The 21,880-nt window shown below is 36.0% G+C and overlaps 1 protein-coding gene across 2 annotated transcripts in view; it reads left to right on the top strand.

Moving 5' to 3' along the window:
• The first annotated feature begins 209 nt into the window (after positions 1 to 209).
• Positions 210 to 21,880, top strand: part of LOC123673652 (SCY1-like protein 2) — a 224,692-nt gene continuing 203,021 nt past the window's right edge. For both annotated transcript variants that reach the window (XM_045608245.1, XM_045608244.1), the window contains exons 1-2: positions 210 to 537; positions 21,319 to 21,660. In XM_045608245.1, the coding sequence (XP_045464201.1) occupies positions 346 to 537; positions 21,319 to 21,660 (534 nt within the window). In that variant the 5' untranslated portion in view covers positions 210 to 345. The remainder of the gene's footprint in view (positions 538 to 21,318; positions 21,661 to 21,880) is intronic.

The following is a 21,880-nucleotide window of genomic DNA, read 5'->3' as shown; positions in this document are numbered from 1 at the left end:
TTATTATGTCTATGGTAGGCACTTTTACTCGGAAAACATCAGGCTTCACATATTAGAAGAGGAGGGAAAGAAAAAAAACAATGAAAAAATGATCTTAGATAAAATGAAACAAAGGATGATTGCCTATATTTTTGTAAACGAACTAGTTCGCATGACTTTTTGGTTCAGTCCCCTCGACAAACCTGATTCTCCCTTTTGTTGCAGGAATGGCCAATGTTCGTGACCATTCGATGTGCTGATAACTTGATGGCTCTTTCAGTTGTTCTAAATAAACGAGTGCACACGCAAACCGTATAGCCGTCTTCACACAAAATAGCGAAAATAGAGTCGTCCAAGCTGCAGCAAATGAAAGATACCTTCAAGTTCTCGATGCCAGCCACCACCATGTTTTCCAAATTCAAAAGTGGGGGAGGTGCCCAAAACTCCCTGGAGACCAACCCCATCGGACAATATTTTGAAATTGGGAAACAAGTTGCGTGCGCCGGCCCTGAACTGGTCTGGAAAATACACGACGCGTATAGGAAAAACGACGGCAAGGTGAGTATATATCGACAATTTTGCTCCAGTGTTGCGTCTCTTATATTTATGGATGTGTTCGATAGACTAGACGGGATGTGTTGATGAACCCTTATGTTCTGAGAAACGCTTTAGGCGGGAGAAGTTATCGGATATCAATATTCATAATATTATCGAACCGAACAAAAAGGCTACGTTATTTGATAAAAACAAGTTTTTATTACGACTAAGTTTTTACTACCAATTAAATTGGAATAACAATTTAAGGATTACATTGTGTACCCGCAGTTTCGAGCTTATTCAAGATCATTTTCAGACACTGTGAAGATTCTGCGGATTGTACAGAGCATTTATGTAAAAACAGCTATAAAAAAGTAGTACTTGGGAAAATTTGACAAATTTTCAGTTGGGAGGAAATGACTGAATTTTTTTTTTCTTCGTGTTTGGGGAGCTGCCGCCGCTCTCCCCCCCACCCGAGTCGTAGCTGACGTTCACGAGGCTTTTTATTACTATTACCTGATGCATTCAACTAATTACCGTTTGAGAGGAACTTGGTCATGTATATCTGTTACTGGCTCCCGGACTAGTATGCTTTCTCTACCTATGGTTATTACTCTGAGGATATTGTTGAATATTTAATTTTTAACGACCATTTTCCGGGTACTTTTGAAAATATGAATCTATCTGATATTTCAAGATCATTTCATCGAATGATCATACTGTCAAAACATTTTAGGTGAAAAACATTATTGATATATCAATAGAAATAAAACGGCATTTAAATTGCTTCGTATATTATTATGTGCTCATATTCCATTTCGGAAATGTTCATAATTGGTAGGTCAAGGCCGAAAGTTTATTAATTACTGTCATTTTGCTACTATACAATCTAAACCAACTCATATTGGATTCCGGAAACCTTGTTTATACTCGTATATAGGTATATGGACAACGAGAATAGATCAGCAGGACTATGTGCTCGATATTACACTATGCCGATACCCACAATTCGAACACTAATGACTTACAACATTGACATATGCTGATATGATTTGAATGGGGGAATATGTCAATATGCTTGAGATTGTAGTTAATCAAATATCTTCTAATGGCATATCCAGTCGTTACTGGGGAAATTATATCCAATGGATCGAAATAGTTCACACCTATATTTCAGTTCGTAGATAACATTTATTTCGATTAACACTGACAGCCTATGAAAAGAAACTCCCAACTATAGGGTGTTTTTTTCGAGATATATAACTTTAAGTTGGCATTACTGTTCAAGATGGCGACCGATTTAACAGCTGCCAAGTGATTTATTCTCAGTTTGGTTTGGCAATTCATCATAAATAGACTCACGCCTGAACAATGCTTGCAAATAGTGCAATTTTGTTTCGAAAATAATGGTTCTGTGCGGAATACGTATCGCGCACTACGTCCATTTTATTTTGTTTAGCGATGAAGCGCACTTCTGGTTGAATTGCTACGTCAACAAACAAAACTGCGCATTTGGAGTGACGCAAATCCTCAAGTGTATGTCGAAACACCGTTACATCCAGAAAAACTGACTGTTTGGTGCGCTTTATGGGCTGGTGGAATCATTGGTCTGTACTTCTTCAAAAACGATGATGGCCAGAACGTTACAGTCAATGGTGATCGGTATAGAGCCATGATTACTAACTTTTTCATTCCTGAATTGTACAACCATGATGTCCAGAAGCTGTGGTTTTAACAAGACGGCGCAACATGTCACACAGCTCGTGCCACAATCGATTTATTGAAAGACACGTTTGGTGACCGCCTAATTTCACGTTTTGGACCTGTGAATTGGCCTCCAAGATCTTGTGATTTAACACCGCTAGACTACTTTCTGTGGGGCTATGTGAAGTCATTGATCTATGCGGATAAGCCACAAACCCTTGACCATTTGGAAGACAACATTCGCCGTGTTATTGCCGATATACGGCCACAAATGTTGGAAAAAGTCATCGAGAATTGGACGTCCAGATTGGACTACATCCGAGCCAGCCGTGGCGGTCGTATGCCAGAAATCATATTCAAAATGTAATGCCACAAGATCATCTTGCGGATGAATAAAATTCATGTCAATCGAATAATCCATCGTTGATTTATTGTAATTTAAAGTTCTATAGCTCTAAAAAAAACACCCTTCACTTACGATATTGTTTATATTGGAATCTCCGAATAATCGAATTTGTATAAATATTTATTTTCAATTTTAATTTATTTCAATTAATTAATTAATTCAATAAAATATACAGTTTTGATATTTTAGATATCCAATTCCATAACAGAGATTTCATTAGTTTAATGAATCTACAATGATGCAGTCATTTGAATAATTCTCTTTCCAATATCGCTTTGATGTGAGGAAGGTACACGTAGACGTATTCGAAATGATTTGGTCTAGATCAGAGACAATGATGATGTTGAAAGATTTGTAGGTATAGGGGATGTACTTCGGTCCTTGTGGTCCCTCTGGTCCTCATCGAGCTTTTGGTTCTCTTCCACGCGTTCCTTTCGATCCATAGACCTGTCCATCACCTCCTTGGAATTTTCTCAGCATTCTTGCAGTACCTGAAAAAGAAGCTTTTTGCATTATATATTACATACAGGGTGTGGCGTAATTAATGGATAAGCCTATACTGGCGAATAGGAGAGGTCATGACCGACCAGAAAATGTAAAGTTATGTTCAGTAAAAATATCATAGTTTTCGAGATATCGGACAATTTCATTTTTTTCTGAAAAGTGCACCTTTACTCACTAAATTCATTGCTGTGATCACAAATCTTGTTATTTCTTTGGGCATTGTTTTTATTTTACTCTCAAATAGCTGTACTATGAGATAAACTACCAAATTCCTACCATCTTGCTTAATTCAGAGAAAAAAGTATGATAATCCTCATGTTGCATTTTTAGAAAAAAATGAAATTGTCCGATATCTCGAAAACTATGATATTTTTTCTGAACATAACTCCACATTTTCTGGTCGGCCGTGACCTCTCCTATTTGCCAGTACAGGATTATCCATTAATTACGCCACACCCTGTATATACTCACTAAGTCCTTGTTGCTTGATATTCATCTTCAGATCTTTGGGTAGGTACTATTCCAGTTGTTGAGATGATAATTGAAATAGTTCTCATTGATATCATTCTCCACTGGCGCTTCATCAGAAACTCGAAGCCCCTATATTTTGAAAATTTTTTGATCTCCTTTTGACGAATGTTATTATTTGGTATTGCTACATCGATGAGTATTGCTATCGTCTGATGTTTATCTGCTAGTTATCTGGTCTTTTCTGAGGAGCTGTTTGATCAGTCAAAACCGTACGATTACAGTACATTTTATAGCGTTCGTTTTCGAGGATGGTCTCCGGGCGATATTTGCAGTATGGTACTTTTTCAGAATGACTTAGTTCTGATACGGTTGCCAATTCTTGATGCAGTATCTTCCCTACTGCATATTCATTTCCTACAAACATTTAACATCCTCCTGTGATATGTTGGATTGTTTCCTTTATGGGACATTCAAATCGGCATCGATCGTCAGTGATTGTTCGATCCTTTATGATATGACTGCAGTAATTTCTCGTTGAGATTACTAGATCTTGGATGGCTAAAAGAAAACCTTCCGTTTCTGGATACATTGCACTTGATGTAAGCCAATAGTTCGACGCTCAATGATCCTGGTTGAACTTGTTGAAATGTTTTCTATGCAGAAACTTCTCTCCCCCATCTTTGCATTTTTTTTTTTTTTGGACTGTGTTGGTGGTATGAAATATGGTCTTAATGTAGCTGTAAAGGTATTGATTTGTCTGCTTCACACTAAGATTTATGACATCTTTGTAATTGCTTAGTGTTCGAAATATGTTCTTAGGCTTTCTATCTGCACATGAGCAACATCCTTGATGATCATCGGAGCCCTGACTCCTTTATTCCTTGGCAGTGTGGTCTGTTCAATGCAACTTTTCGGATTGTGTTTATTTGCTTAAGTCATAAAAAAAAAGAATTATTGTTTTATAATTAATTGAGTAATAAATAATTATGAAATACAATTGTATTCCATAATGATTGATCTTCAAGGCACTTATTTTGGAAACGGAGATAGGTATAGTTCTGTCAGTGCTTACCTCATTTTTTGTTTAGGTCATCATGTAACGGGTGTTTTTTTTTTCGAGGTATATAACTTTAAGTTGGCAATACTGTTCAAGATGGCGCCCGATTTAACAGCTGCCAAGTGATTTATTCTGAGTTTGGTTTGGCAATTCATCATGAATAGACTCACGCCTGAACAACGCTTGCAAATAATGCAAATTTATTTCGAAAATAATGGTTCTTTGCGGAATACGTATCGCGATTTTCATGAGCGAATTTTGTTTAGAGATGAAGCGCACTTCTGCTTGAATGGCTACATTACCAAACAAAATTGCCGCATTTGGAGTGGAGCTAATCCTCAAGAGTATGTCGAAACACCGTTACATACGAAAAACTGACTGTTTGGTGGAGCTGTGGTTCCAACAATACGGCGCAACATGTCACACAGCTCGTGCCACAATCGATTTATTGAAAGACAACTTTGGTGACCGCCTAATTTCACGTTATGGACCTGTGAATTGACCTCCAAGATCTTGAGATTTAAAACCGCTAGACTACTTTCTTTGGGGCTATGTAAAGTCATTGGTCTATGCGGATAAGCCACAAACCCTTGACCATTTGGAAGACAACATTCGCCGAGTTATTGCCGATATACGGCCACAAATGTTGGAAAAAGTCATCGAAAATTGGACGTCCAGATTGGACTACATCCGAGCCAGCCGTGGCAGTCATATGCCAGAAATCATATTTAAAATGTAATGCGACAAATTCATGTCAATCGAATAATCCATCGTTTTTTTATTGCAATTTAAAGTTCTATAGCTCTAAAAATAACACCCTTTAGTAATGTCACCCAAAATACTCTACTATGTTCAATCAATCAGAGATTGATGGATTAATCTAACTTGTTATTCGTGATCAAAACGATGATTGCTTATAAAGGAACGTCTGATAACGTAGACGTAGAAGAATTTCCAGAATAATTTTGAATATTGTAAATAGCTTGTTGTGTATCCTAAGACTACCTATTTTCGGAGATACAGGGACAAAATTGGCCCAAATTTCTGATATCCGTAGCTGGGAAATGAACAGTCCGATTTTGTTCAAATTTTGTGGTTTGTTTACTGCATAAAATCTTTCAAACTCTTGTTATTGCCATAAAAAAAAGTAGTCCAAAGCAAACGAAAGAATTCCAGTTTTATCTAACTTTTTTGAATTACGGTTTTGTTTTTATTTCATTCGTGATGATATTTGATATTATCAACAGAGATTTTTAATTTTATAGCTTTCTGATCAATTTTTCTTCATTCTGAAACCCAAAAAATTTAACCAAAAACAGATTGCTAATTTCTAAGCTATGCATATCTAAAACTCGAGCCAATTCTCATCCTGAACCTTCGAAACTAAGAACCTAAGGATACACAACAAGCTACTTTTCTAGAAGGCCTGGAGGACCTGTATTCACTTCTAGGCTTTGGTCAACCAATCATGTTACACCCTGTAGAACAATAGCGGATTGAAAAATATATGAATACATCTCTTGCCGCCGTCATAATCTAATTCACTTCGCCTGATGCATGACAAAATACGGTTGGGTGAAAATGTGCAGAGAAATACCTTGTATATTTCGGTCCATATAAAAATCTCATAATCCTTACGCTCAAACTCAAATCTGCCGTTCCATAGGTCCCCTCATGCTTGGATTACGGTATAAATTGCTTTCTGATAGCGTAAATTGGATTTGACAAGAGATCAAGCAATTTTTGTAATATATAGGAAAATTATATTCGTAACAATTTAAAGCTGAAGTATACGAGTATTCAAGTGGTTGAAGTTATGAAACCTTCGCAATGGTAATATTCTGAGAAGAATCTGACACTTGCATTCGTATTGAATTGGAATCGAGAATGATTTTACATCGAATATACAGACAGGTTCCTACCATATTGGCGTGGTGCTCTAAATTTCTAGATCGAAACGATTCACCTTATTGCAATATAAAATAAGAATATTTTCAAAATACATAGTGTATCAGTATTCCACTTTGGTTGTCTTGTGAGGTAATCTCAGAATCCCTTTGAGGTACTTAACAATGATTGACACATTTGCGAGATCGATTTTTGGGTGAAAACCCCAATTTTATAGGATCAATAGTTTTCAAGCTATAAGACAAAATTGGAAAATGACTTGAAATTACTACTGTTGCTGTAAACATTAAACAAAATAGTTATTTATAATACAAGTGCAGAAGGCATTGATATTCTTCCACGAGTTCAAAATTCAAAAACGAGCCACGAAGTGGCGAGTTTTTGAATGAACGAGTGGTAGAATGAGCCTTCTGTACGAGTATTATACATTATTTTCTCTAATTCATTGCATTTTCATTGAAATTAATGAAATATGTCCATAAATATAATTTAGTGATTTTTGCATTGAAAAATGTTGGTTGGCAGAACTGATTTCTTCAAGGCAAATTGATGAATTGACAGACAAAGCAGTGGCGGAAAGTTCGGAGTACCAACATAGAATAATAAAATATAACCATGAAAACTGTGCGTTTCTGATATATTCTCGCACGATTTTGTTCTACAAGATGTGGAAGAATGAACGGAATAACCACACAATTAGAGAAACATCCTACAAGCACTTTTTTCATTAGAACCCATAGGTGTTATCATTTGTTTTTTATTGCATTTAGTTTTGAAGTTGAAATTGTTATTTCATAACACCAAAAACCTCAACTCTGTCGATTTTGTGGTCACAGAAATATTGAGTAATTATCCTAGACCACTCTATGCAAGTCAATGCTATTAAAAAAATCATTTTGAGTAATGAAATACATCTAGAATTCGATGACCTTGTTAACAAGTAAAATGCCGCATTTGGGACTCCATGAATGATTAATGAGAAAGCAATGCAACTAAAACGTACTGCTGATCAGTAATCTGCATTTTAAAGGAACCATTGGAATGTTCGGTGCTAGTTGTTCGACTGGATTTGTTCCACGTGTAAAATTCATAATATTCTTGTCCACAATCTGATCTTTGTCGACGAATATGCGTGAGAGAACTAAAATACTTCCATTCAGAATTTTTGTGGAATATTCAAGGGGTCTTTATGTGAACAAAAGCTCTTGACCTCTCCTTGAAAGGTTACAGGCTTCAAAAATGAGAAGAAAAATGTTTTTATTTTTTTTAGATTGCCAACATTTGGGGATAAAACTTGACATAAGAATTCTATAACAGTCATGGAAAATAGTTATTTCTCCAATTCTATAACAAATGCATTCATTTCGCCATATCTTGTAAAACAGAATTTTGCAAGAATGTTTTAGATTCACACAGATTTCATGTTTATTTTTTTTTCATTATTGTTGGTACTCAGAACTCCCCTGTCACGAATTATCACTATCACCCCTGTAACTAATATCTGTCAAATTTGTGATACAGAAAACTGTTCTACCAACTCACATTTTCCAATGCAAGAATCACTAAACGATATTTGTGGAAATATTCCACATTTAAAAAAAAGAGTGAATTAGAAAAAATATTGTATGATATTTATACACATTCTAAACCTCGTTCATTCAGAAACTAGCCAATTCATGGCTCATTTTTGAACTTTGAGCTCGTGGAAAAATATCAATTCCTTCTGTACTTCTGTATTATAAATGAATACCATAATAACGAGCTTCAAAGAGGAGAGTTTTCGAATGATCAAGTGTTAGAATGAGCCTTCTATTCGAATACTTATTATATTAGGTGTAGTAAAATGAATCCATTATTTTTCCAATAGATGACTTAAATTATCTGTATCTCGCCTTGTATAAGTCCGATCAGGTTCCACTGGATAGCGTTAGGAAGATGAAATTTCTTGGTACAAAAACTTTCTTGCCAGGCCAATTGTCGAAACTGTCGTAACTCGATAACATCATGGACATTGTCGAGTCTGACCATCATGTGAGTTTCTATTGCCGAGAGCTAAAGATTGCACAAAAAACAGTTTGGAACCATTTGCATAAGGCAGGTCTCAAGAAGAAGATCGATGAATGGGTAAGTTAAAGCAAAAAACCTCGTGATCCAAATTTTCATCTGCGAATCGCTGCTGAATCGCAACCCATTTTTGAAGTGGTTGATGACTGGTGGAGAAAGGTGGTTCATTTACGACAACGTCAAGCGAAAACAATTGTGTTCGAAAGCTAGGATTGACGGACAGTAAAGTTTTTCTGAGTTTTGGTGAGATTGGCAGGAGATTGTCTACTATGAGCTGATCTACAACTAGTTAATGTTAACTTGGAACTGTACTGTCAATAATTGGACCGTCTGAAGGAAGCAATAGCCCAGAAGCTGCCAATAGGTGAGGAATTGTGTTCTATCAGGACAACACTAGGACACACACACCGATAGTGACTAGCCAGAAACTCCGGGAAGTTGGTAGGAAGGTTTTTATGCATCCACTTTATAATACGGAGCTGGCTCCAAGTGATTACCATCTATTCCTGTTCATGACAAATACTTTTGCTGATGAAAAATTTGTTTCAAAGGAGACTGTCTCAATTTTTTTGCCAATAGGAACGATGGCTTCTATATCAAAGGCAAAATGATATTACCTTCAAAATGGCAATAATTTGTCGAACAAAACGGTGCATATTTGACCTGAATCGGATTATTTTAACTGTAGTAATTAAAGCCTTGTTTTTCATGCAAAAATAATGGATTTGTTTTTATTACACCTCATACATTATTTTCTGTAATTCAGTGAATTTATATTGGAAATAATGGAATATTTCCATGAAAATGGTTTATTGATTTTTACTTTGAGAAATGTTGGTTAGCAGAACTGGTTTCTGAATCGCAAATTTGACAGATAATAGATAGATTTGACAGATTTGAGAGGATATTGATCTTTATCTACTCCTATTGAATTATATATTCATTATTTAACTGCTTTTGAGCCATCAATAGTATCTATCAATGAACAACGCTAGTTATATTAACTCACTGCTATAACTCACTATAATAAATCGGAAAAGATGGCTCTGTGCTTCTATACCTCTGTGCTTCTATTCGGTTGACCGAAAAGGAACATTCCATTATTGTTACTGAGAGAAGGAATGGTACTTTGATAATTTTAACATTTATAGGTAACTTTTGGGATTCGTCAATAAGGTTTTTGCTCTATTCATGTATTTCAGTATTTATTGTTATAGTCGTAGATAAAGTATAGTATTCAACTTGCGGTAATGGTCATAACTCACTTGATAATTACAGCACTCGACTGCGGCTCGTGCTGCAAACTTCATCTGGGTGAATTATGACATACAATACCGCTCGTTGAATACTATACTATGTTACTACACCTAATATCACCACTTTAACTGAACGATAAAGAATCAGCTTAGTGTTCCAAATAAATTTGTCTTAATTTTCCCAGCTTTATCAACTGCCCACTATCTATCGCCAATTATTGGATCCTCCATATATCCTCCGGAAACGATTATTTAACCTATCCCCTACAAGGGTCAATGTGTCAATTACAAGCTAAATTAATTCCCCCACATTGAATGACTTCATTAATACTTAGGCAAGTTTCTCATCAACAATTCTGATTACAATGTAGGAGGAATAAATACATGCCCATCAGGAAGGCGTGTTACCTTTTAGAATAATATTTGAATTGCAGAACAGTGTAGAGTACTAGAGGAATCTAGCCAATAATCTTGTTTGAGGAAATCACACAGAAGGGTCTGCTTGGATTACGCAACGATTTTGGAATTCGTTATAATTTAACTCTATTTAGATTCACTCATCCGTTAGAAAAATATCACGATTGATAATCATTTGATTAATTCCAATTGAAAAATTAATTTAAAGAAATTTCTGGAAGATAACCGCAGAAAGAGTAACGTACAGACTTAATTTGACCTTGATAAGGGGATATTAAGAAGAATTCAGGATTCGAAGCTTCTTTAGTGAGTTTGTTTTTTTCTCGGAGCATCTTGCTATCTTTCATTGATGGAATCATCAGTATAGCACTCAGTGTTCCCTACCTTGGCCACCTTTCATCTCCATAGCGGAACATGCTGACTGCCAGCAGATCTTTCCAGAGATGTGTACAGGGTGGGCAAATAAGCGAGGTAAGCTGCTATATCTCAGGATCCACTCAACGTAGAGACTTGCGGTAAAAATTTTTACCACAAGAAAACACACTGGAAATTGTGTTGAAGTTCATACCTCTTCCGTTAGGGGGCGTTATAGCTATCGTCGAATAGAAATATGAATTTTACTCGAAAATGTTTCATATGAAGTTGAAGAAAAATATCATCACTGTAATCCTTGGAAAATTCTCTATCTTTTTGAATCGTCACTTTAGATTTTACGACATCAAATAAGGGTAGGTGAAAGGGAGCAATCTTACTGATTGAAATGCCTGTAACTTCAGTATGGCTCAACATTTTTGAGCAAATTAGATCTCGTCTGAAAGATAATATCTTGTTGATTGAGGACAAAATACACTCATGATAAATTTGTTTTTGCTGTTTTCGATAGGGGGCGCAAAGTCAGAAGTTCATTGTTTTGTTCATTTTACTCCGAAATTTCAAATGTAATGATAGGATTTTCTCAACAGAAACAGAAATTCCATCAAATATGCATGAAAAAACCTGAAGGCCACAAAGCGATAGTTCCAGGCGTTGTGAAGTTATGGCCGAAAGAAGATATTCTTCAACTGATGCACTGCGAAAAACCAAATTGTGTCTTCAAGTTCTGACAGAAACAGAAATCCCATCAAATTTGTATGAAAAAACCAAAAGTTCGCAAAGCGATAGCTTCAGGCGTTCTGGAGTTATGGCCGAAAAAAGATATTCTTCAACTGATGCACTGAAAAACTAAATTGTGTCTTCTTTCGGCCATTACTTTTTTTATGATGATTTTGAGAGGTATTTAATGAGGAAATACATAAGTAAACCGTATTAAAACAGGAAATGTGTCTCCTAAAAGAAGGTGAATTTGTAAGATTATTATTTGTAACTTGAAAAACCTTCAAACAACACGAAATAAATTTGCTAGTTTTTGGTTTCTGAGAAATATAGATAAAGAGAACGAAAGTTGATATAACAATGGTTGTAAGATGTGCTTTTAATTGATGACGAAATTGACAGAACAAAAATAAGCCTGTGGCTTTTCACTCGTAAATTAATTAGAAAATATTTTCACTGTAACAATTTTCAATTTGTAAATTTTTCGTAACTTCGAAAGCTTTATGTTTTCAATTATTTCAGGTTTCCTTTTTTGGGACAGTGCTGTAGGAAGAGCAAATTGCTTACAATTTAAAACAAGTAGAATGGAATAATATGGAGAACGTACCTACACATGTAGACCGGTTCAGGCTTCTTACTAGAGCCAATAGAATGTTTTAATATGGCACAAAGTCAGGCCTTTGTCACAGAGTTGTTATATTTTACATTTCCGAATTTGTTTCGGCCGCTGTTTCTGCCATAGAGTTGAAAAACACTATAAAACTAGATCAAACAGGAACCTATTATCGTTTAATTTTATAAATTGTATGAAATATTTTGAATATTCATGCAAACCTGAATCCCGCTTCCGTTGATGATTGATTGAATATTCAACAACATGAACAGGACTGAAGGATAATAACAGTTTTCACACTATGAATTTCGCTTGATGCTGAATAATTAAATTATGCTCGATTACAATCCTTCAGAATTTTCTGTGTCTGGTATTGGATTTCTCAAATAACAATTATATGAGAGAAATAATGACTATAATGAGGATTTTCTTGAAATTTGAATTCAGAAGGTTTCTGGTTCAAAAAAACTTTCATTTTTCTGAATGAAGGGAAACAAAACACAGCACACAAATACAACAGTATATTCTCAAAAACTTCTGACCTTAGCTGGGTGGCAAAATCATGTATGAAAGTGCAGAAATTAAGCTCTTTATTTGAACTCACATGATTTCCTCAATGTTTCAATCACTTTATATTCTCGTATAAAATGTATTCCTCGAAACGTACTTTTTTCTTTTTGGATATAATGTAATTCTCAATGTTTTGTGTTTACTACGGAAAAAATGTTCAGTAGACACAGTATATGGATAAACAAGCTGGATAATTTTCCAACTTCGTATCACTTTCTGAATTTCGCCATTAGGTTTTTACCGAACAAGGGAACGCGAAGTAATTTCATATTATATAATTTTTTATCGCAGCTAATATAATTCCATCTAATTTTCTGATATCTGAACAAATTGGAAAAATTCAGATTCCACTGAATCAATTTGGAAGTATACGGCCCTTTTATTACGCAGTTGTTAAAATTCAAACCTCGAATAGGATCGTTAATTTCAATAAGGCGAATCCCTTTAATGTCTCTAAACAGTTTGAGGAGGTGTTATTAGCGTGACTAGACTACATTATTTCCTACATTGCCCCATCTATTTTCCAATCGTTCATCATCTTGTGATTAACCCCAATTACCTTGCTACCACGGTTCGACTTTGTGTTTACCTGAGTTGGCTATTTGTGGTTTGTGCCTCTTGCATGGAAATTCAGTGGTTGTATCTTTCCAAATAACTGGTCTCAGGGAATCGCAGTTGGCGATAACGATAGAGAATAGTTTAATACATAAGGTAGATGCTGGTAATAAGGCCTAGCTAAGGGAGATTTGAAATTGAATGAGAACTTTAACAGGCCAATTGAAAAGTCCCCGGTCTACCATAGTAACACACATGCAAAATTCGATTTTATTATTCAACATATCTTCTAACTTTTCGATACCATTTTTGTAGTAGTGTTTATTTTCCGCTTCAAAAGAGGCCTCAGTTTCGGCGATTACCTCTTCATTGGCACTAAATTTCTTTCCAGCGAGCATTCTTTTGAGGTCTGAGAACAGGAAAAAGTCGCTGGTGGTCCGATCTGGCGAATACGGTGGATGCAGAAGCAATTCGAAACCCAATTCATGCAATTTTGCCATTGTCTTCATTGGTTTGTGACACGACGCATTGTCTTGATGAAACAGCACATTTTTTTCCTTCAAATGGGGCCGTTTTTCAACAATTTCACCCTTCAGACGATCCAATTACTCTTTATAGTAATCGCTGTTGATGGTCTGGGCTTTTTGGAGGTAAAAATATATTATACCTTACGAATCCCAGAATACTGATTCCATAACCTTGCCAGCTGAATGCTGTGTTTTTACTCGCTTTGGATACGGTTCATCCTGTGCAGTCCACTCAGCTCAATGTCGATTGGACTCCGGAGTGAAATGATGAAGCCTTGTTTCATCCATTGACACATATTGACGCAAAAATTCAGGTTTATTAAACTTAAATAGCTTCAAACACTGCTCAGAATCATTAACACTTTGTTGCTTTTGATCGCGCAACACCCATTTTGCACTCAGCTTTCTCATGAACAAATTTTCGTGAATGATATAATGTACACGTTCAGATAATATCTTCACAATGTCTGCTATCTCGATCAACTCCACTTCACATTTATTCAAAATTAGTTTGTGAACTTTTTTGATTTTTCGTCGATGACAGCCTCTTTTGGGCGTCCACTGCGTGCGCCGTCTTCGGTTCACCATGTTTCAATTTAGCATAACAATCATTTTTTTATTTTATTTCAAAATATAAAAAAAATAACAGAACTATTTCATTCATGGATCGCCTTGAAAAGTGACACTTCTCCTCCTCATGAAATAATATAGGTAGTAATATTATGTTAACAATTTTAGCACATCGTCGAGCGTGCTATCCGAGCCACAGGAAAATCAAGAAATAAAAACTCAATATTTTATAGAAAACAGATCGAAGACTATCGAAAAAAAAAACTTCTTGTAACAACAGATCCGAATAGGTTGAAATTTAGTCAGTACGTACATGTTAGTCATCACTAAAAGGTTCATACTAAGTTTGAGGAGGATCATTTATCAGCAACTCTCTTCTAAATAAAATAGCCGACAATAATGACATCATAATAAATCATAATGAACCAACACTCGAAAGCTCCTAACACCGCTTTTCTGGGATTTCAATTCCATTCTCCATTAGGTTCATGCTAATAACAAATGCTATCATTTCAATATACCTGGTATTGAAGAACATCGTTTTAAGATTTCGGGAGCTATTTTCAGACCTCAAAATAAAAAAAAATTTCAATCAACTTGGGTCCGCAACTGAACCGTTTTGGAGATATAATCAATTTTCGGTTTTCAAAACATCAACCACTAGTGCAACAAAATACAATAAATTGCAGAAGATATTCGATTTATTTTAGACTTCTGGTGTTTCACAGAAGATGTTCCAAATGACCACCGTCTATTTCAATGCAGGAAGTAGGTACACCATCGCATGTAGGAATTACGTACTTTTTCTAAAAGACCTGGGTATGTTCGGATCGTTTGACAGGATAGTTCAATTCGATGTTACAACTCTTCGATGTTATTCACTAAAGTTGCATGCACTAAACTTTTGAAATATTCCGAAGTACAGAAGTTCAAAGGAATCAAAGCGGTCCATGATTCCTCGTCCTATCCATCTTATGGAAATGTTTGATCTAAATTTTCCCCAAGAGCAAGTGTAAAAATCTTCGAAACGGCTCATTTTCAGACCCATGTTTATATTGAATTTTATTTTGAGGTCTATAATCAGCTACCAAAATATTCGAATTTTGTTTTTTAAAACCCGGTTCGAAGTAACCTACTATATCATGAAAAAATCAAGGAGAAATTTTTATTCATTTTTATTCAAGTTCAATATTCCTCTTGTAACTAATCTAATTCAATGGTTATTCTATAATTTTTCCGAGCTTCAATCACGTGGATCACATCGAATCGCTGTAAGAAGTCATCTATTCAAAATGAAGGTCAAACCATAACCCGGAAATTTATCTGTAGGAAGCCTTTCAGATTGAGATCCGTTTTCAATTAACGGTCTTTCGCCAACCATCAGATCGCTAATTCGCCTAATTCCCCAATGGTGCAGTTGATGGATCATTTTTCTCTGAGAACCTTTCAGGTTTATTATTCAATATTCTCGAGTTTTCCCTCATCCATAAAACATTGAATGTTCCAGAATATTTCGTATAGAAAGGGAGCGAAACGTATAATCCAAATAATTGTGATATAACACACTAATATGTGATTTTATCAGTATTGGAACTAGCTGATCGTTGGGTTTTTATGGATATAGAGGCATTGATGACCGTGTTTGATGTATGGACATCATTAATTTGGTTTTAACCAGTTTATGATCTTGGTTACCGAAAAATAAGTATATTTATTTTCTATTTTTGACGCGAAATATTTCATTCAATATCTCATTTTTCAATGTTTTTCGATACATCTGTTGATGTAGCGTTAATGGGTCCAATTCGAGTAAGGGTTCCGTAAATATGTTCGTTCGAAATGTTTCCCTGATTATACAACTCATGTCCTGATGAACCAATATAATCCGTAAATTTTCTAAAGTTACGGTGTATTGATAAGTGAATATACAACTTGATAACGTGGTAAAATATTTTTGGTGTTTTGCCTCCTGCCATATTGTGATCATTTCCATAGTAACATTCTTGGACGTTCGCAAAAAAATAAAAGTCAAGCTCAGTGAAATGTCATTGAATTATCAAAATGCAGTGCTTTAGTTAGAGTTATTTAAATTATTCGTTATATAATTGTAACGAATACCACTCGAGCATAGACAATATATTTCGATTATACGAATCTCTTTACTCGACGTAGTTCGCGAAACATCACTAGAGCGCAGCTCGAGTGGTGTCTCGTGAGTCGGTGTATAATCGAATAATAATAATAGTTTATTTTACCCAACAGGAAATTTCCCAATAACAGAGTAACATATTGGCAATGAATAATATGAACAATTATTCAAACAAAATTACACATTCAATGATACAACAATAAACAATAACCGCCCCGAATTAAAAAAAAAAATTAAATTTAAGTTCATCAGCAGCCCTGCACAATCGATAGACCGGAGCTCGCTCAAGTATGTTAGTCCGAGGTTTAGGGAGTCGAAAAGTTGATGTGGTCCTCGCTTCAATTCTTGGTACACGAATGTCAAGATTTTGCGCAAATTTAGCGCACTGACGCTTCTTGATTTAATGAACAAAACATATTCATCACTAAATGCATAATAAACTAAACATATTAGTCAGGTGAAATTTAAAATGACATAAATAACACGCTCCTATTCAACAATATTATATATACAAAGTCTAGTTAATATTGACTGTACTTAAAAGGACTAAGATTATCAAAGGAAATTAAAATAAACATTGATATTCTCATCTTGATTTAAAGATGTTAAACACAAAAAAAACCTCTTGCATAGTATATTCAATTAGCTGAATGAGTAGCTTTAGACATCATACTTTCTACTCTGTTTGCAGTTTCTCTTACAACATCAGAAAACTCTGGGAGATCAGGTAAATCTAATGTTATATGAGCAGACAAACGTTTGTAGACTGAACTAGGGTCATTTTTTTCCTTCTTGATTCTTCATACTTAAGCTGTTGTTTCAAAAAAATTGCATTTTTTAAATGGTCTTGTCTCTCCTGCAACGTTGTCTCTCCTGCAACGTTGAAATTCGCATTTCCCGCATGATCTCCGACAAATCCGCACCACGTTCAGGATACCTGCCGGTCTTTCTATATTCAGCACACTTCAAAAATTTTCTATGAATGCGTTCAAGTGATGTTAGGTCGGAACTGTATGTCGGAAACCAAACCAAGTTGGCGTACTCTAATTTGCTGACGACAAGGAAAAATAGAGAATTCTGAGGACTGAAACATCAGGGAACTCCCTGGAACACCGGAACACAAAGCCTAAAGACTAGCCGAAGAACAAAGCTCCTCGATGTGAGGAACAAAGCTGAACGTCGAATCAAATATCACCACCAAATCGCGAAATCGATCTCCACTAGCGATAAGACAATTTCCAATAGAATAATTGAAGGTGAGAGGACGTAAGCTTCTCGTGAAAGTCACCTTAAAACACTTTTGTATATTTAAAATGAGTCCATTGCGCGAGCACCAAAGATTAACTAACTGATTATTTAAAAAATATGGGTAGGTTGATGGTTGAAATTTTCTATTTATATGTAGAATATTAATTACAAGCTACAATTTAAATTCATGATAGACCTAGAGAAAGTTCGAGAATATCTAAAAAAAAAAAATTTAGATTTATAAATGAAATTTCCAGAAAGATGCAAAATTTCGTGTTGAATGCTCCAACAGATTCATAGAAAATTCAAGCAGAATATCGGAAAACAATAGCTAAAACTTCCATAAAAGCAAATTTGACAACCTACTCCAACGAGAGCTCAAAGTCTCTAGACAGTCCTGACCCCATATTATTGCTTCCCTAATTCTTCTTCATATGTTCACCTGGTACCTGATGCTGGGTCAGAAGCTGAAAGCATTAGTCACAATGATTATTCAACAAAGAGAAGAACATCTCATATGCAAATTCGATGTTTCAGTATTGATTGAAAATATCACTTCTCCGCTTGGCCAACATCTTTCGAAAAATTCGAATTTTCTATCTCACCCTTAATTAACAATATTCCACAAATCACCAGATTTCTGTAGGGGAATAAATGTCGAAAAGCCAAAAGGAGTTATCACTTCACAGTATGAAAAAACACTTCTTGACAGGATTAGAAGTGAGGAAAGAACTTGAAACTCCTTCGTCTCATCGCCTTATCCACCAGTGTTGAATCGTCAAGGGGTAAAAGTTGGGCCGACAACCCCGTAAGATATCCATAACGTCAACTTTATCACGACATTTCTTACCATAAATTCCAACACTGAGACTACCAGCGAAAATTGTGGTTTTCCAAACGACGGAAGTTTAACACATTATCTGGAGTATGCTCAGATGGTGCAAAAATACTAATCTTAGGGGGGAAAGTTGAAGAACTTTCGGGGTTTCATAGTGGCTTAGCAGCTCGGATATCTTAATTACGTTTTGGTTATAGGAAGGAAAATGGAGCAAGTGAGATTTATTCTAGGAATGTTTCAACAATGTGCCACAAATGAACCCAATACTAAAAATACAGGGTGTGGATAATGTAAGGGACAAAATAATTAATAACTGCGCTGTTGAATGTTTTTCAGCTGAACGATCGGAAAGGTCAAGATATATATTTTTTATATACGCTCTCACGCTTTGACTGGCCTTCAGGTGACACATGCCAAAACGGGTCGATCAGAACATATACCAACTGACAAAAAAACTACAACACCTAGAAGGAGCTGTTTAAATTAAAATTCTGTTCTTTTGTGAAACAGATAATATAGCAAGGAGTAAATGATTGAAATTCGGAAAAAAACGAAAGGTTTACAATTTTTTTTGATCAATTTGTCAATAATGCGTTTGTCCACCGCGATTATCTATACACTCCCCGACACGTTTCGACATTGATGCAATAAGATGGTCTATATCTTATTGAGAGATACTATCCCAAGCTACCTGTACTTCATTTCTAGAGAGTCCGTATGGGAGCCTGGGTAAATTTCCGAGCCTTCTACCCATGATGTCCAAAACATGCTCTATTGGCAAAACATCGGAGGATCTGGGCGGCCATGGCAAAAGATTCAGATGGGTCGCTTCGAAAAAATTTGAACCAACTCAGGCAACATGAGGTCGGGCATTATCTTGGTGAAATATTGGATTCTCGAGTCGGTTAAGCTAGGGGAGAACATATGGCTCCATTATTTATTGAAAGTAATGCAGCGCTGTCATGTTACCACGAATAAAGACCAAAGGTGACCTACTTGCTTATGCAATAGCACCCTATACCATAACGCCTACTGTCCGGTGTACATAATGCTAAACATCGAACTGAGTTTCATGTCTTTCTCCCCGACGTCGTCTAACCCTTCTTCGGCCTGTGCTTTCAAGAAGAATCGAGATTCATCAAAAAAGACGACGTGATGGCATTCCACATTTCAATGTTGACGTTCTCTGCACCACTGTAATCGTTTCCGGCTATGCTCAACCGTCAGAGGTAACACAAGATGGGGTCAATAATGCTGCAGTCCGAAAGATCTTATCCGGAGGTAAAGTTCGGACAGTTACATGATGTTACGGCAGACGCTATATGTCGCCTCAACTCCTGGCATTCGGCCTAATCTGAGATTCTTCTTCCCCGGACAGCAATGATGTGAATGTGCCTAAGCGTAATGACGAGCACTGCTCATGATCTACTTTTTGCACTGCTGAGCTAAGTTACATGCTGGCCTTTTTTTCCTAACCACTCATCAGCAACTTGCAGCAGTTTAAGACACGCACAAACCGATTTATTCTAAATTCATCTCGGGGCGCTTGAAAGGGCGTTATAAGCTCAGTCTTTTCCCAAGAGATGCGTATAAAAAAAAAAAAAAAAAGCAAACGATCAAGTTATCGCAAATCGGATCTAATGACCATAATTCGCCCGATTCCTACTCTTCTTCGGTTTTGGGCACTATCAAACCACGCTTGACAACATCTCATAACAGTAGTTGGATTTCTGTTCGTGAGGTCAGCGATTTCTCGAAATCACAACCCCGTCTACCATAGATCAATAATTCGACCTCTTTCAAATTCACTTAGCTGTCGATAAATTCCGTGTACACGTGCTCTAGGCATTTTGACAACAACTACACATCTACTTCGGATCTCCCCGAACAGCTGGTTTCTTGGTGAATTCAAAAAACGACTACAATATTTAAGTAACAAAATTGTTTACATGAATGATTACAATGATTCAGTTCTTGCTATACTGTCTATGTTTAACCAAAAAAATTTTAAATTCAAACAGCTCCTTATGGATGTTGCGGTTCTTTTGTCAGTTAGTATTTCCACCAATTGTTACTGTAATAATTATACATGTACCCTGAATAAATAAATAACTTTCTCTATTTCAATATCGTAATGAGTTCATCACAGTTCTAAAAACAGTGCTGTAATGAACTTATTACAGCATTGTTTTCAGTTATATTTTTCGTTTTGTGGTTGTCTATCTATGACTTCCAATCCTATTTAAATTCAACACACGTTTAATTGTCAATATAATATAATTTGGATTTAGTGAAATGATTTGCGATATTATATTCGCAATTTCTCTTAATTCTGTTGGTGTTAAATCGATTTAGTCAGACATAATTGACGAGTTTCATGCGTTATTATAAATTATTTCAAAATTCGAAACGTACGATTCAAACTGAAATTCCGTAATCTGTCAATTTTCGTAACAGTCATACCAATTGCCAAGATACAATACAAATGTCACTAGGATGTATAATCTGAATTTTTCATTGAAATGCGACAATATTTCACAAAACTTGACTGAAATAGAGAAAATATCATCTGATACTCGTTGCAGAAGGCAATTCCAACACTCATGCGTTCCAAAACTCGCTCCTTCGTCGCTCGTTTTCGCATTCGTGTTTGGAATAGGAGCCCATTCTGCAACTTGTTTTAGAATATACTATTACTTTACTTAATTTACTCATTCTTTATTATATTATCAATTCTTCAACTTCGCTTATTCCTTCTAGACAGAAAAGACGAAAACCAATAAGTGCCACATTTTCCATCAAATTTCCTCTGTTAAACGATCCGATATGATACCTATCTCCTTCTCATTCCAGGAATGCTCGGTGTTCATATTCGAGAAGCGATGTGCGGAAAAGCTGCACAAGCCGAAACGAAAGGAAACCGTTACGGAAATCCTACGCGCTTCCGTCAAGCAACTGGAGCGATTCAGGCATCCCAAGATCCTGCACGTGTTGCATTCGATCGAAGAGTGCGCCGACACGCTGGCTTTCGCCTCGGAACCAGTCTACGCTAGTTTGGCCAACATTCTGGCCTGTCACGAGATGAACGCCATCCAGAGCGGCATCAATACAGCCTCCAATCAGCTGCCGCAAAGGCCGCAACACGCCAGGGAGTACAACTTCTTGGATATCGAATACAAATATGGTATCCTTCAGGTGAGACTTGAATTTTGATTTTGGCTAAAGGGGAGGAATTTATGTCTGGAAGGTATTGACGTGTATGAACAGCTTTATGTATTGAGATATGGGGTCTGAAAACGATATTGGGATACTCGAAGACGGAGTAGTTTGAAGAAAGTTCCAAATGGTGCGGATTGCAATAATAATAATAACTGCATTTTATTGACTACAGTCAAAGGCCTTCGACCGAAGTCCT

This window comes from Harmonia axyridis, chromosome 2 (genome assembly GCF_914767665.1).
Source record: "Harmonia axyridis chromosome 2, icHarAxyr1.1, whole genome shotgun sequence".
NCBI classification, from domain to species: domain Eukaryota; kingdom Metazoa; phylum Arthropoda; class Insecta; order Coleoptera; family Coccinellidae; genus Harmonia; species Harmonia axyridis.
The sequence above is the reverse complement of the archived record's forward strand: the minus strand, read 5'-3'. Positions and strand labels throughout refer to the sequence as shown.